Below are 15,967 nucleotides of genomic sequence, written 5' to 3'. Positions count from 1 at the left end.
ACTTGTTTCCATAACAATTTGTTGCTTCCATTTCTACACATTTTGCATGGTGACCCAGATGAACTGCAATGCAATACTGTCTCTTCCAGGGAGTCATGTGTATTGAGCTGAAGTCAACCACCGCCTCCCTTCCCCCAGGAGACAATAGTCTGAGATGCTCATACGGCTCTCGTCCCGGACGCTCATACAATGTTGCTTTCGTCTGAGACGCTCAAACGAGTTCCGTCTTAGACGCCTACTCGTCTCAGGCGTTCATACAGTATGACTCGTTTCAGACTCTCATACGGCTCGCTCATGCGACTCACGTGTGTACAGTAGACACAGTATTAATATTTTTTTATTATTATGGAAGACTGTGTGCGTGTACATGTGGTAGGCATATATACTGTAGATTGTAAGCTCCACTGGGGCAGGTACTGATGTGCTGTAAATGTTCAACTACAGTACAGTATTATCTGTAAAGCGCTGCATAATATGTATGCGCTACAGTATATAAGAAACAGTTAATTAATTACGGTACTTGTGTAGTTTCACGGCGCCAGCATGGCTCAGTGGCTCGCCACCCTATCTAAAATCAACTCCATGCCAACGTGGATAGCGGGGGTATGAACTATCCACGTTGGCATGGAGTTAAGTTACTTTATTTTAGATAGTTTGGCGAGCGTACCCAACCCGGAACCCGCCATGCTGGTGCCGTGAAACTACACAAGAACAAAATAAAGTTTTGGGACGCATGATGAAAGTCATGTGTCGCACACAGCGTGTGTTACTAGGACGCCCGCTCCGCCATTTTTAGACTACTGCACTGTATGCTGTACAATGGCGCAGCGCAGCAGAGAAGAGCCATACAGCACCCGGGGGCTTAGGCACCTGGAGCGCTGTAGAGATCTCACCCCCTCCAGCAACAGGGAAAAGCTGAGGGGGTATAGAAAGGCCCCGTAGGGCCATTCTGGCTGACACTGGCCGTGAGCGGTCTGTCCGCTCCCTAGAGCGCCGGTGGAGGGACCTGGTCAGGAGAGATCCTGACAGACTTCAGGCCATCAGGCGCTGTAAGTACAGTAATGTGAGGATACTGTACAGTGTACCAGAATAAAGTTTTAATAAAGTGGTGACTGCAGTACAAGTGTATACAGTAGTAACGCCGAGTGTACCCTTTAATTCCTGTGTTCACTCAAAGTTTACTGTACCCGGAATTTTTTATGTGTGTTAAAACTACAATACTGTAATAGCCAAAGGCCAGCACCTTTCAACAAAACCAATGAGACGTACAATACAGTACAGTATAATTTAATGTAATGATTATGTACGCAATGCAATGCAATGTAATTTTATTTATTAGTGTGTACACTATCTATAGAACAGTACAGCTTGGTGGACACAGCACAATAGTAGTAAAGTTAATGTAGTACCCTGCCGTAATAACAACTCAGACGCAAAAGCATCTCATTACTGGAACGTCTGTGCAACTGGGTCGCAAGAGTGTCCGTCAGAGACGCTCCTTCGTGTCAAACAAATGCAGCGCCTCTCCGCCCGCGTCAGCATGATCCTCTCCTCCAAAGAGATGGGATCATGCTGGTGCCGGCGGTGTGAGAGAGGCGCTGACTAGGCTTGCAAGGGACAATAAATTATTTACTGTAGTTCCTGCGCTTCATGCACGCGCTGCAGCACAAATTTTACACATGCGCAAAGAGGTTTTCAAAAGTGACATCTGGTGGATGATCATTGGTATTGCACTCATCCAGCTGGCGGAACTCTCGCCATAGGTAGCCAAGATGGGACCTGCCCCATCTGTATATAGTCAAAATGGAATGCCAAATTGTACAGTGTGTACACAGCATAAGGCACTGATTTAAAAAAGGGTACTTATGTAGTAACTGGCTGCCGATTTTGAAATCGGGTCCATCGCATCGCATCGCACCCGACCAAATCGCATGCGATGCGATGCGATGGACCCGATTTTTCCATAGGATTCAATGTTAAAATGGACTGAGTCCATTTTAACATGGAATTCAATGGGAAAAAGGGGTCCTTTTCATACCCCTACTATCCAAGTGGGCATGGAGTTGGATATAAACCTGTGGCGAGCGTAGCGAGCCCCCGAGCCCGAAGCGTGGCGAGCGTAGCGAGCCCCGCGAGGGGACACAGAATACCGTCCCCTCGCGGGGCTCGCTTCGCTTGCCACGCTTCGGGCTCGGTGGCTCGCTACGCTCGCCACAGGTTTATATCCAACTCCATGCCCACTTGGATAGTAGGGGTATGAAAAGGACCCCTTTTTCCCATTGAATTTCATGTTAAAATGGACTCAGTCCATTTTAACATTGAATCCTATGGAAAAATCGGGTCATCGCATCGCATCGCATCTGATTGTATGCCTTAACTTAAGGCATACAATCAAAAAATCGGCAGCCCAGATACTACATAAGTACCAAAAAAAGTTTTGTAACCATTGCATTAAATAATAATAAAATATTTATTTTTACCTGTAGTTTATGTATGGGTAAAGCATCAAAGAATTCATGTGCTATAAAAAATGTATAACCTAATGGAAAAAATAAATAAAAAAACAACTTAATTTAAATGCCAAGTTTAATACATTTCCAAATCTAATAAAATAGCACAAAAACTGCGGATTATACTCACCGATAATTCAGTTTCTTCCTAGAGATCCCATGGCAGCCAAGACCTTGGGATTTCATCCCTCTCCTCCTAGTTAGACAGGCTGTTTTTTTTCCCTAGGACCTCCCCTTCCAGTATAAATCCCAGCTCCTCCCTATCCACCTTGTCTTTTTACGTGTCTCCTTCTCTATTCCTGGGAAAAAACACAACAGGGGGGGGGGGGGGGGGGGGGGGGGGGGGGACTAATGGCTGCCATGGGATCTCTAGGAAGAAACTGAATTATCGGTGAGTATAATCCACAGTTTTCTTCTACGATCCCCATGGCAGCCAAGACCTTGGGATAATACCAAAGCAAGAAGAGGGAGGGACACCAATAGTATGCAAAAATAAATTTAATCTTCAAGGACACTTTGAAGCACTTGATCTCAAAAGCAAGATTTTGACACATTAAGAGCATTGGGGCAGATGTATGAAGCCTTAACAAGAGATAAATGCAAGGGTGATAAGGAGAGATAAACGTCCAGCCAATCAGCTCTTTACTGACTTTTTTCAAACACAGGCTGTAACATGGCAGTTAGCAGGTGATTGGCTGGACGTTTAGCTCTCCTTATCACTCTTGCATTTATCTCTTGTTAAGGCTTAATACATCTGCCCCTAATGCCTTGTAAATGTATGAATGGATGACCAGGTTGCTGCACCGCAGATATCCTTGACTGATGCTTGAGCCTTCCTTGCCCATGAAGTCGCCATTGCCCTGGTGGAGTGAGCCTTTATAATACCTGGAACCTTTTTGTCTTCCTGCTTATAGGCAAATTCGATCAGCTCACTGATCCATCTAGCCATAGTCTGTTTAGACGGTGGTAATCCTTTTCTTACCCCTTCTGGGATAACAAACAGGTTCTTAGATTTTCTTATTTCTTTAACCCCTTCCTGACACAGCCAGTTTTTGCGTTCCTGACAGAGCCATTTTTTTCAAATCTGACATGTTTCACTTAAGTGGGGATAACTTTTTTTTGCTTTTACTTATCCCAGTGATTTTGATATTGTTTTCTCGTGACACATTGTACTTCAAATTAGCCGCCGGTAACACAGAAAACGCTGCAATTGGCTGTTCACATTTGAACAGCCAATCGCAGCGATCGCCGCGAGGGGGGGATGTCTGCTGTCAGGGACAGCAGACATCTCCAAACTGTCACCGCGTCTATAGACGCGGTGACAGTTTAAAACCATGACGTATATATACGATTTCGGTCGGGAAGTACCTCCCGACCATGACGTATATATACGTCATATGTCGGGAATATCTTTCTATATGTGTGTGTGTGTGTATATATATATATATATATATATATATATATATATATATATATATATATATATATTATATATATACACACACACACACACACACACACACACACACACACACACACACATATATACACATATATATGTGTGTGTATATATATATATATATATATATATATATATACACACACACACACACATATATATATATATATACACACATTATATATATATATATATATATATATATATATATATATATTTATTTCAGTACATTTTTTTTTTTTAACACATTTCATACATGCTGCTGCGGCTTGCGGGGGGGGGGGGGGGGGAGAAGCGCTGCGTGCGCTGAGGCTGCCTACTGCTGCTGCTGCCGGGGGAGCTAGGGGAGCTGCCGGGTGAGTGCCGGGTGGGTGGGAGGGGGGTGCTGCTCATCGGTGGTGATCGGTGCTGTACTTAACAGCACCGATCACCACCGATCCCTGTGTTACCGAGCGGCTTAGCCGCCGGTAACACAGGAAACGCTGTGAATGGGACAGCAGACATCTCCAAACTGTCACCGCGTCTATAGACGCGGTGACAGTTTAAATCCATGACGTACATTTATGCCATGTGTCGGGAAGTACTTCCCGACCATGACGTAAATGTACGTCAAATGTCGGGAAGTGGTTAATACGATCCAGATAAATGGTGATACCTCTCACCAAGTCTAACGTGTGCCATTCTTCCTCTTTTCCATCCTTTGGATTTGAGTGAAATGCTGGCAGCGTAATCTCCTGATTGAGATGAAACATACTGATTACCTTTGGTAAGAAATCTGGATGTGTTCTCAACACCACCCGGTCAGCGAAGATTTTCAAATAAGGTTCTTCTATGTAAAGAGCTAAATGATTTTCCATGTAAGGAATTTTAGGGAAGTCTCTGCTAGAGGTTCAAATGGTTCTCTCATGAGAGTGTTCAGCACTAAGTGAAGATCCCACTGAGCAACCAGAGATCTCACTGTGGGTCCCATTCTCTTGACTGCATTGCAGAATTTTTTAATAAGAGTTTCTTCCGCCAACCTTTTGTTAAGCAGGATGCTTAATGCAGAAATTTGTACCTTTAAAGTAGACAGGGCCAGACCTGACGAATAGCCTTTGAATAGAAACTGCCGTATCTCAGGATTAGAAGACTGATCAATTTTCTCCTCTGAGCCCCTCTAGCGAATAAACGCCAGCCACACTCGATAGTATGCCAATGATGACGCCTCTTTCCTGGCCTGTAGCAGCAAAGATGTAACTTGCTCTGAAAGACCTTCTTCTTTTAACAGCTTCCTCTCAATTTCCAAGCCTTTAGAGATAATATCTCTGGATTTGGATGGTTCACCGGCCCTTGAAAAAGGAGGTTTGGAATCGCTGTAAGAGTAAAAGGCTCCTGTATTGATAGTTTCAGAACTGTTGCAAACCAGGACCTTCTCGGCCAGAAAGGAATTATCATTATGACTGTTACCTCTTCCTGTATTATTTTCTTTAACACTCTGTGGATCAGAGGAAAGGGTGGGAAGATGTAACCCAGTTGACAGGTCCATTGTATTGAAAAGGCGTCCACTGCTGACGTTTGAGGCAGATAATACCTTGAGAAGTATTTCTTCACCTTCCTGTTGATGTTTGTCGCCATCAAATCTACGTTTGGTTCCTGAATAGATCGACTATCTGCTGGAACACTTCCACATTCAACTCCCATTCTCCTGGAAGGATCTCGCTTCTGCTCAGGAAGTCCGCTATCACGTTTTCTTTCCCTGGCACGTGAACTGCTGTGAGAGATAGAACATTCTCCTCTGCCCACGCTAGTATGTTTGACATCACTGACATCAATGCCTTGCTCCTTGTGCCGCCTTGGTGATTGATGTGTGATACCACCTTCATGTTGTCTGAGAAGACTCTTAGATGTTTCTTTCTGACTGTGTTTCAGACCCATCATAGTTCTCCAAACTGCCTCCGCCTCTCTCCAGTTTGAAGATCATCGACTTTCCACTTTTGTCCATGACCCCTGGATAGTTTGGTCTTCCATGTGGGCACCCCATCCTTGAGCACTTGCGTCTGTTGTAACTACAAGAAACCTGGGGAGATCTAAGGATACTGCTCTGTTCTCCATCTCTTGGTCTATCCACCATAACAGTGAATTCTTCACCGATACTTCTAGTCTGATAACTTTTGTCAGTGGACATTTTCTTTTTATAAAAGGGAAGCAACGCCCACTGAAATTTTCTTAGTCTCCAGTGGGCCCACGGAATGGTACCGATGGCGGACATCACCATCCCCAGAAGTTGAAGGCACATCCTTAACTGTACAGCTTCCATCTCCATAATATCTTCTGCCAGAGACCTGATTTTTTGGCATCTTTCTCCTGACAGACGGATTTCGAATTCCCCTGAGTCTATCAGGACACCTAGAAAATGTATTGCTTTTGTTGGGTTTAGCTGCTCTTCTGAAAGTTTATTACCCAACCTAGACTCTGAAGCATGTCCATCGCTATCTCCAGATCCTTCAGGAGTTTGTCTCTTGATGAAGCCGCTATCAGCAGGTCGTCTAAATAAGGCCAAATATGGATCTTCTTTCTTCTTAGAACAGCAATGATCGTGACTATTACTTTTGTAAATACTCGAGGAGACGTGGCTAGCCCAAAGGGCAGAGATGTAAATTGGAAATGTTCTTTTAGTACAAAGAATCTCAGATACTTCCTGTCCTGGATCTTGACTGGTACATGATAATATGCATCTTTTAGGTCCAATGAGACCATGAGATCTCCCCTCTCTATTCCTGCAAGGATAGTCTTTAGAGTTTCCATCCTGAATTTTTTTACATTTATAAAACCGTTCAGCCTTTTCAGATCGAGAATGGTGCGATAGCTCCCCGTGCTCTTCCTCATTAAGAAAATGTTTGAACAGAATCCTTTATTTTCTTGGCTGACTGGAACTGATTCTATTGCTTTGATTTCCTTCAAATGGACTATCAGTTTCTTTAGCTCTAACCTTTCCATAACCTTCTTGAGTCTTTTTAGAAATTCTATCTCGTATCCTTCTCTGATAATGTTCATCACCCATCTGTCTTGAATCAACTCTTCCCAGAGGCTGGCGAAATGGAGTAGACGGGCCCCTACCTCTAGGACACTGTGGCTGTCATTGACGAGAACCTCTTCTTGTGGTCTGCCGAAAGGACTGTCTTGACAAGGGAAAAGAGCCTCTCTGACCATAGGGTCTACCTGGTCTGTATGATTTAGCTTCTCTATATTGTTGTCTGGAAGAAGTCGGATACGGGAACTTATTTCTTTTATCTTGGGGTAATTTCAGCGATTTACCCCCGTAAGTCTGTGTATCAGTGCATCTAACTTAGATCCAAACAAATGAGAACCTTCAAAGGGAAGAGCCCCTAATCTATTCTTTGAGTTAGCGTCTGCTGCGCAAGATCTTAGCCAAAGAGCCTTTCTAGCCATAACCCCTGCAGCCATAGACCTAGCTGCAAAGGATACTACATCTAGTGAAGCCTCACAGATCAATTCCCTTGCCTTCTGCATAGTCTCTAGCTTTTTTAACAAAAAATTGCTTGGAGATTCTTTCCTCGATGTCTGAGTGCAATTCTGTTCCCCACAGTCTTAGGGCTCTAGAGACGGATGCTACTGACACTCCCGCTTTAAGAGATACTGCTGACGAAAAATGAAGTTTTCTGAAAGCTCCCTCCATCCTCCTATCATTAGGATCTTTGAAGGAAGCTCCATCTTCAAGTGGCAATGTGGTCTTAGAGGTGAGCTCCGCCACTGCCGCATCCACCTTGGGCAGAGAGCACCAATTAAGAAAGGTATCATCCTTAATAGGATACATTCGGTCTATCCTAGACAATTTTCCCTGTCTTTTGTCTAAATTAGACCATTCTTTTGTAATAAGATCCTTCATCACCTTATGGATTGGAAAATTTCTACCTTTTCTGGATTGATCTTCGAATAGAATGTTCTCATCCGCTTCAGCAGTAACAGGTTCCTTAAAGTTCATACTTTTGTATATAGCCTTGAGAATACGCTCTACTTTCTCAAAACTGAAACTTCTAACTTCCTCTTTAATTTCACCTGATTCTTCAGAGGAAACATAATCCGGATCTGGATTCTCCTCTGAGGAACCGTCATCATTTAAACCGGCCTGAACCCTGGACCTTTTACTTTGTGCTCCCATATATTCCTCTTTGGACACAAATGATTTTTTCATCCATTCCATTAGATCTATTAGGTTTTTGATTGTCCAGGAGTGGAGACTGGCTGAACATCACATACATCGCATAATGATTTATTCTGGGGTCCAGAGAAGGCTGCATCACAGACAAGACAGTTCTTATCAATATTTTTCTTTTTTGCAATTTTCTTATTTGGCGCTGGATTGGCAGGCTCACTATAAGATAATAAAAGCCTGTCACTAAAATAGCTTAAAAAATAAAAACCCTATTTTTTTTCTAATCAGAAAAAACAGTGGAGCTTACCTCACGGGGACACTATCTGTCCTAGGGGGGGGAAGGCGTATCCATAATGTAGTGAATAGCAATCAATCCTAAAATGGATATAGCATATTAAAAACTAAAAGTCCAAACTTTGTAATCTAGCCATAGAAAAAACCCAATATCAAAGAAGGTACCTTAGAGCTGAATCCAACCTCTAAGTGCAGCAGTCTTTCCTTCAGCAGCTACCTGCATGCTGCTGTTTGCACTTTAAGGTTTAAATAGCTTGCACGCTGATTTTCCCCGCGGCGTCCAAACCAGAAGTGCGTCACGCGTGTGGACTTATGGGTCTTGTAGTTTACCCAACGTAATCCATATAACCTGCTCCCGGCAGTCGCGCTGTAACGCTATGCATTCCGGGAGCTGTAGTCCGTCCAGCGCAACCCGGAAGTCCCGGCCACGCTGAACGCTGCTCACTGCTGGTGTGCTGAGACTCTGGAGACTCACCCATGGCGGAGCTCCTTACCTCTTTCTTTCTCCTGGACAGGACTCATACGTGGCCACGCTTCCAGGGTTTCAAAATGGGCAGAAAACCTCTTGGTCCACGCTCCCATGTCGCCTTATCCCCCAGAGTGCTCCCTGTATCCTAAGGTAAGCTCCTTGAAAAAAAAAAAAACCTGCTCTGCCTATCTCTAACTAAGTAAAGGAGACAGGAAAAAAAGACAAGGTGGATAGGGAGGAGCTGGGATTTATACTGGAAGGGGGAGGTCCTAGGAAAAAAACAGCCTGTCTAACTAGGAGGAGAGGGATGAAATCCCAAGGTCTTGGCTGCCATGGGGATCGTAGAAGAAATCTAATGACACAGCTTTCAAATAGTATAAAAATGGGCTTTATAGTGAATAAAAACATTTACCTAATAATACTTTTGCAGCTCCACAACTGAACACATACCACATATTAATTAAGCAGCACAGTGTTCATCATTACAATGTAAATGTATTATGCAGACCACGGCTTTACCTCTGTAGTTGGAGTACCTCTTTCAAAGATAAACACAAACATAAAATGTGTTCGGGAATAGAAAGAAAATCACTTTTTACTATCAAATCCTAGTTGGCTGCAGATGTGAAATGTAAGTACCAAACGCACCACCTCCTCCACATAAGTAACAAAACTTGAAGTACAGTAGCAGGAATACAATAGGAAGCAGGACTTCACTAAAGGTGCCCACACACTAGAAAGATCTGCGATCTTAAGATGTGCGCATAAATTAGCCTTCAAATCTTTTGTCCGATCTGGACAAAAGATTTCAGGCAAGCGCACATCTTTACCAAAGATTTTTCTTAAGATCCCGTGTGCGTTCCTATGGATCTTTTGTTAAATCTTCTGATCTTTTGTGCAGCACGTAAGATCAGAAGATTTAGCAAAAGATCCACGGGAGCGAGCATCGGCCGATTTTTGACCGATTATCGGTAAATATCGGCCGATATATCGGCCGATTTATCGAAAATCGGCCCAAAAATCGTTCTAGTGTGTGGGCACCTTTAGAGTACAAAAGATGCTTTTAAAGCAGTGCGCGATACATACACCATAAACAGTTGGAGAGTACAGATCTTAAGTACCCAATAAGTCTGGAGCATATGAGATTCTAATCAAACAATCAATCAAGCAATGTTTACAATCAATAATAAACATAAGCAGCCTTCCCCTTCCCAGAGCAGGAAACATACTTTATTTTTGTAAAGCTAACTTTCAGTATAGGATGCAGTTAGCATCCCAGTGGGTAGGCCGGCAGTCAAAATACCAGTGTAGGAATCCCGACTTGCGGCCAGAAGACAAGCGCCAGAATACAGACATCACTAGAGATCCAAATACCGGAATCCTTACTGCCGGCATCCTAATTGTAAGTATGCCAGGGTGGGTTAGGAGAATACCACAGGGTGACTGTAAAGCCCTACAAGGTGGGTTAAGGAGAGGCAAAGTGTTAGGCTGCAGGGGAGGTTATAGGATGGGACACATATGCATTTGCTAAGTCAGATATCAAATTCAACATCATAATCTCAGAACATGCACCAGTGCTTGAATACCACCAAGACATGCTCCATATGTGCGACTTTTCGCTGTCCTGAAAGGCATCAATTCAGGTCTATGCACCAACAAAACACCATGGGGTATATTCAATAGCAAATGGCAAGCTATGATGGCGAGCAGTGCCGATAGCTCGCAGTCATAGTTCGTGGGTCAGTATTCAACTGACCCCCCCTTTCACTTGCCATTTCCACCTCTCTGGTTCTTTTCAGGAGGTGGAAAACGGCGAGTGCGGCCATGAAAACAGCGAGGCTCGCCACAATATGCAGCAGGCAAGGGGGCTGGATGGTGAGGATGGCCTTTCCTCGCCAAAAAAAAAGCCATCCTAACCATACAAACCCTCCTTGCCATCGCTCGCCAAAGGCATTAAATATGGCCCCATTACTGCACTTTAGCAGCAGGGAGATGCAAGTACAGATTAACTAATTTAAAAAAAGGCATAAATTGTGAAAAGATGCCCATGTACCTACAACACAGATAAAAATAAACGGTACTTGTATACTATCACGGCTCCCATCACATGCCATATGTAGTGATGCGATTTTTCCGGGTTTTTTTTATGCATTTGATGTAAAAATCGCATGCCATCGCATCGCATGCCATGCGATTTTGATCACAAATGCATCCAAATGCATTTAAATTAGTAGCAAACATGTTAAATGCACCCCAAATGTCTTTTTTCACACTGTAACACCCCCACTATCAACGCCAACCCGAAGCGTGGCGATCGCAGCGAGCCCGCGAGGGTCGGCGGTACGCGTCCTACGACCTTTTCATACCCCCACTATCCACGTCGGCGTGGAGTTGAGAATAGAAAGTGTGGCGAGCGCAGCTAGCCACCGAGCCCGAAGCGTGACGAGCCCCGCGAGGGGACGCGGATACCTGTACCTGTGAAGCCCGCTCAAAATGATTTCTGGCCAATCAGGAGCCAAGAAAGTCGCAGAGGAAGAAGGATCTCTGCGTCTCTAGTATACAGCGGAGGCGGAGCGGGTACCACAGCAGCCGGGAGCAGCGCGTCTTGAAGTGAAGGTGCAGGGGTGGACGCCAGAGGACAGGTACCCCTTTGGATTACTACGGATCCAGGACCCCGGACTCTTCAGCCCTGGAGCCCCGGAACCAAGCCACCGGACCCTGGGACCTACCTACGGGATCAAGATAGGTAAGTATCAGTGTGTTTGTATAATGTATGTATTAAACTTTTATTTTTCTAAAGTGTCAGTGTGTATTTATTGAACTATTTTTTTTCTGTGGAACTACAAGTGCCAGCGAGCCCTTTAATGCCCCGCATGCTGGGACTTGTGGTTCTCCAAGTCCCAGCATGCGGGGGAGGCTTGCTGGGACTCATAGTTCCACAGGAAAAAACAATAGTTTTTATTCTATTTTTTTTACACAATGATCAGCCCGGTGGCCACCGCACAGGGCCACCGGGGACAGCACCAGGCTTCAGCCTGGTCAGGTAAGTCCTGGAGGGGGGGGACCCCTTTATTGGGGGGGGGGTCCCCACTCCCCCAGGACCCCTGGCCAGGCTGACCGGTCAGAGGGCTGAATGCTTTGGCCGTGGGACCTTATATAATAAGTGTCCCCCGGCTGTGGCATTACCCTGCTGGCTGGTTTGGCCTGGGGCTGGTTCTTAAAATACGGGGGACCCCTGGTCATTTTGTCCCCCGTATTTTGGGAACCAGCCCCGGACCTGAGATTGGGGCTGGTTTTAAAAAAAAATCAGCGAAGCCCTATTTGTCGGGTTTCCTGATTTTTTAATACCAATCCCGGCTCTTTCAGCCTGGTGCTGGTTACGGCTGTGGGGGGGACCCCACGCCGTTTTTTTTTTGTAGTCAAAGTTGGAACTCCCACATGGGTGTTCCAGCTTTGGCAGTATAGTCGCAAGGACGGCAGCATATCAGTCGAACGTGCGTACACACTGCACTTTTGTACCAATATGAGGCCGCCCTGTCGGATGAAGATTAAACAGCAAAGAACCGTCTACCGACCGAGAATGGACGGTCAAGACAGTTTTTTGCCGTTTATCGCTCGTACGGGACAGCGTACACACATATACAATTGAACGGCTGTCCGACCCAGAACGAAAGAACGGCCCGACAATTGTATATATGTGTACCCAGCTTTAGGGCTAGGCTTTAAAGGCATTTAGTGTTTTGCTGCACAGGGAAGGCTACGGTTAGGCTGCTGGGGGGAACTTGACCATTGGGGATGCAGCTTCCTATCTTTTGACCGTCAACATCCCAAGAGCTGGGACCCCCTTAAGATGGGCATGTGTGACGATGAACATAGAAGATTAATATAGCTATAAATTATACAGAGAACACAAAAATGAAGCTTACTTTAAGCTTCCACTAGACACAGACCTCTAGATCACCTCAATTTATAAATAAATCAATTTACATAGTAAATAATCTCAATGAAGGTTTACATGATGATCTATAAATAAAATAAAAAGCAGCACGAGTTACCTGCAGGTACATCTTGTATACCATAGTACCAATTAACTGAATGTCCAGATTTTGTTATTCCTTTCTTATAGGCTAAGGTCTTCTCATCATATTTTGTCTCAATACTCTTTCCTGTTAACGTAAGTGCTTGGATATCACTTAGTTTAGGGCTCACTTCTACTAGGTGTATGGAGATACTGCAAGAATTCAGTAAATGCTGAAACTGAATAAAAACCTGTAACAAAATGATGAAATCATATCTAAGACAGTGTTTCATAATTTGAGTTATTAAAATAAAGCATGAGGAATTTAAAAACAAAGATTTGATAAAACAATAATTATAACCAGTGTTCCAAAACAGCATCTTGGTCCACAACTAAAAACAATAACCAGAGTGGGTTTTAATGGTTTTGAATTTAGAGCATCTTAGGTCTGCGGCACATTGAACCTGCTTTAGGAGAAAAGAGACACACCCCACTTCAAAATACAGACAGCAGGTACTGGGAAGGCGGCACATGACCGGGAGCCAGATTAAAGGGGGCACAGAGACCGTCACTGGTTAAACTGGGCATACACTTGTCCAATTGGGCCACATTTCATCAGTTTCCTACAGATCGGGCCAAGAACTCACGTGAAATGTGGTCAGATTGGACCGGTTGTCAAACGTCTGCAATGTGCAGTCCTATGTGCATTGGATCGGAGTTGGAGATTGGACCTGCTTGCACGTATGACCTCTGACTGACAGCCACCTGGCAGTGGGCAATGGGATCACATGCGATATATCACAAGTAAAAGGACCGCATGCGATATATAGCATCCGATCCTAAGCCAGGGGGATTGGCTTCCACTTCTCCAGGCTACAATCACCAAGCGTAACATTGAGGCCATTGACACAGATGTATTATCCCCTCTGCTTGAGACACTTCTGTTTCTCTCTCTGCTGTCCTGATCAAGCCCTATACAATACCACCGATCATCATTCATCCTCGCAGATCAACATCTCAACCCTGGCACATCAAATTTACCAGATATTTTCACAAATGTTCACGTACCACTGAGCACCAGTGGAGGAAATCATGCTCTAAAGCAGATTTCCTAAAATTTCAAATTTATGTTCCTATCATACAGTGTTGTCCTTTCAATCACTGTCATACATCAAGAACCTCATGTTATCCCAGTCTTCTAACCCCTAGCGTAATCTCCCTCCTGTGCCCACCCCCCCTAATCTCCCTTACTCACTATCTGCACTTGACTTTACCACCTATTTAACATGAAAAATGTACTCCATACCGCAGGAAATCACATCCCAACAGACCCTCAACTTGCCCCCTCCTTTCCCTAATTACCTTCCCCCATCCATTTCACCAACTCTTACTTCCTTTTACCCTGTATCTGGAGATGAAGGAATGGCCTTGCACACCTCTTCAGTCTCTCCCTCTCATTTGGTACCTTCACCCATTCTTTAAAAAAATCTACCCTTGATCCGAACACTCTTTCCAACTACCGTCTAATCTCTCTATATACTCCTTACTGACTTTTGCCTCACACTCACTGCTTGATCAATTCCAGTCTGGCTTCCATTCTTTCCACTCCACTGAAACTACCCTCACAAAAGTCTGCAATGATCTTCATAGTACCAAATCTAAGGGCCACTACTCTCTCTTTATTCCTCTTGACATGCTGCATTTGACACTGTGGACCACTTTCTTCTTCTCCAAATCTTTTGCCTTTGTCTGTGTGTTGCTGCTCTCTCCTGGCTATACTCCTACATCTCCGACTGTTTCACTCTTTAGCAGAGCATTATCAAGGTGCTCTGCTAAAGAGTGAAACACGTTGGTCGATGCCTATAAGTGCTAAGATGCCCATATACATTAGAACATTAAAAGTTATTATTAAATGTGCAATATCGCATCTCATCGCATCTTGGTTTTGCTATGAGATGAGATCTAGTACAAAAAGTATGTGCTGCACATACTTTTTGTACTAGACATCATCTAATAATCTCATCGCAAAACCGAGATACGATATTGTATACAATAATTGTAAGGTGTATGGGCACCTTTACACTCTGTCCTGTCTGGCCATCTGCCAGTAGCAAACAGCCAGGAGTCGGTGCTTCATGCTGCTCTCAGCTGCATCCAGATTACCTCTGCTGATGGTATAAAAGGGAATCAGTAAGACTCTGCCTTGCTGGTCATAGTTTCTGTTCCTGCTCCATGCGTGCATGTCCTGAATTCCAGCTCCTTCCTGAAATGTGCCTTGGATGTTGTTGCCTTGCCTGCTTGTCCCTGCTATCATCCTTGCCTGCATATTTACCTTGCCTGTTATCAAAAGGACTCTTCAGTAAATTACTCAGTTTCATGCAAATATTTAACATATACTGAGTAGCTTGTCTGCATCCTCCTAGTACTCTGTATCCTGCAAATGTTCTTCCTATACTGAGTAGCTGGCCTGCATCCTTCCACTACTCTGTATCCTCTGTCCATCATACTCTAAATAAACTAACATTTCTTGTACCTTGGAACTTAACTATTTTTGCTGTACACTTTATACTGAAAATGGCTCCCCCCCCCCCCCCGCCGAATTTCGGCAACGCCCCCCCCATGTCTTACCCTCCGCTGCGCTGCGGCCGGGACCCACAGATTATGTCTGCGGTCCCGTTCTCCTCATGCCCTGGATTCTGCTGGTATGAAAACGAACCATCACAAAATGTCCGCCCCCATACAGCAGACAGTTTTATAGAACCATCTGCTCTATGGGGGCGGACATTTTAATTTCAGCACTGCAGAAGCCAGGGCAGGAGAGGAGCCAGGACCGCTGCACAGACAGGTAAATTTGCGGGTCCCAGCCGCAGCACAGCAGCATTACAATAGCCCCGCAGACCACCGGCGCCTGCACTTTCACATCGCCTCCCCGCGACCGCGGGGTCTGCGGGCCTATTGTTATGCCACTGATTTCATCTTTATTTCTGTGGACATTAATTTGAGCTGTATCTAGGTCATGGTTAGATCTGTGTTATATCTAGCCCCCATACAGCAGACAGTTTTA

General features: G+C 44.5%; 1 protein-coding gene across 2 annotated transcripts in view; it reads right to left on the bottom strand.

Moving 5' to 3' along the window:
- NDUFAF7 (NADH:ubiquinone oxidoreductase complex assembly factor 7) overlaps window positions 1–15,967 on the bottom strand; it is a 114,999-nt gene that overhangs the window by 41,173 nt on the left and 57,859 nt on the right. For both annotated transcript variants that reach the window (XM_083176433.1, XM_083176432.1), the window contains 2 exons: window positions 12,941–13,154; window positions 2,481–2,539 (listed from right to left, as the gene is read on the bottom strand). In XM_083176433.1, coding sequence (XP_083032559.1) covers window positions 2,481–2,539; window positions 12,941–13,154 — 273 coding nt within the window. The remainder of the gene's footprint in view (window positions 1–2,480; window positions 2,540–12,940; window positions 13,155–15,967) is intronic.

Source organism: Crinia signifera, chromosome 3, assembly GCF_055691185.1.
Source record: "Crinia signifera chromosome 3, ASM5569118v1, whole genome shotgun sequence".
Taxonomy (NCBI): Eukaryota; Metazoa; Chordata; class Amphibia; order Anura; family Myobatrachidae; genus Crinia; species Crinia signifera.
The sequence above is the reverse complement of the archived record's forward strand: the minus strand, read 5'-3'. Positions and strand labels throughout refer to the sequence as shown.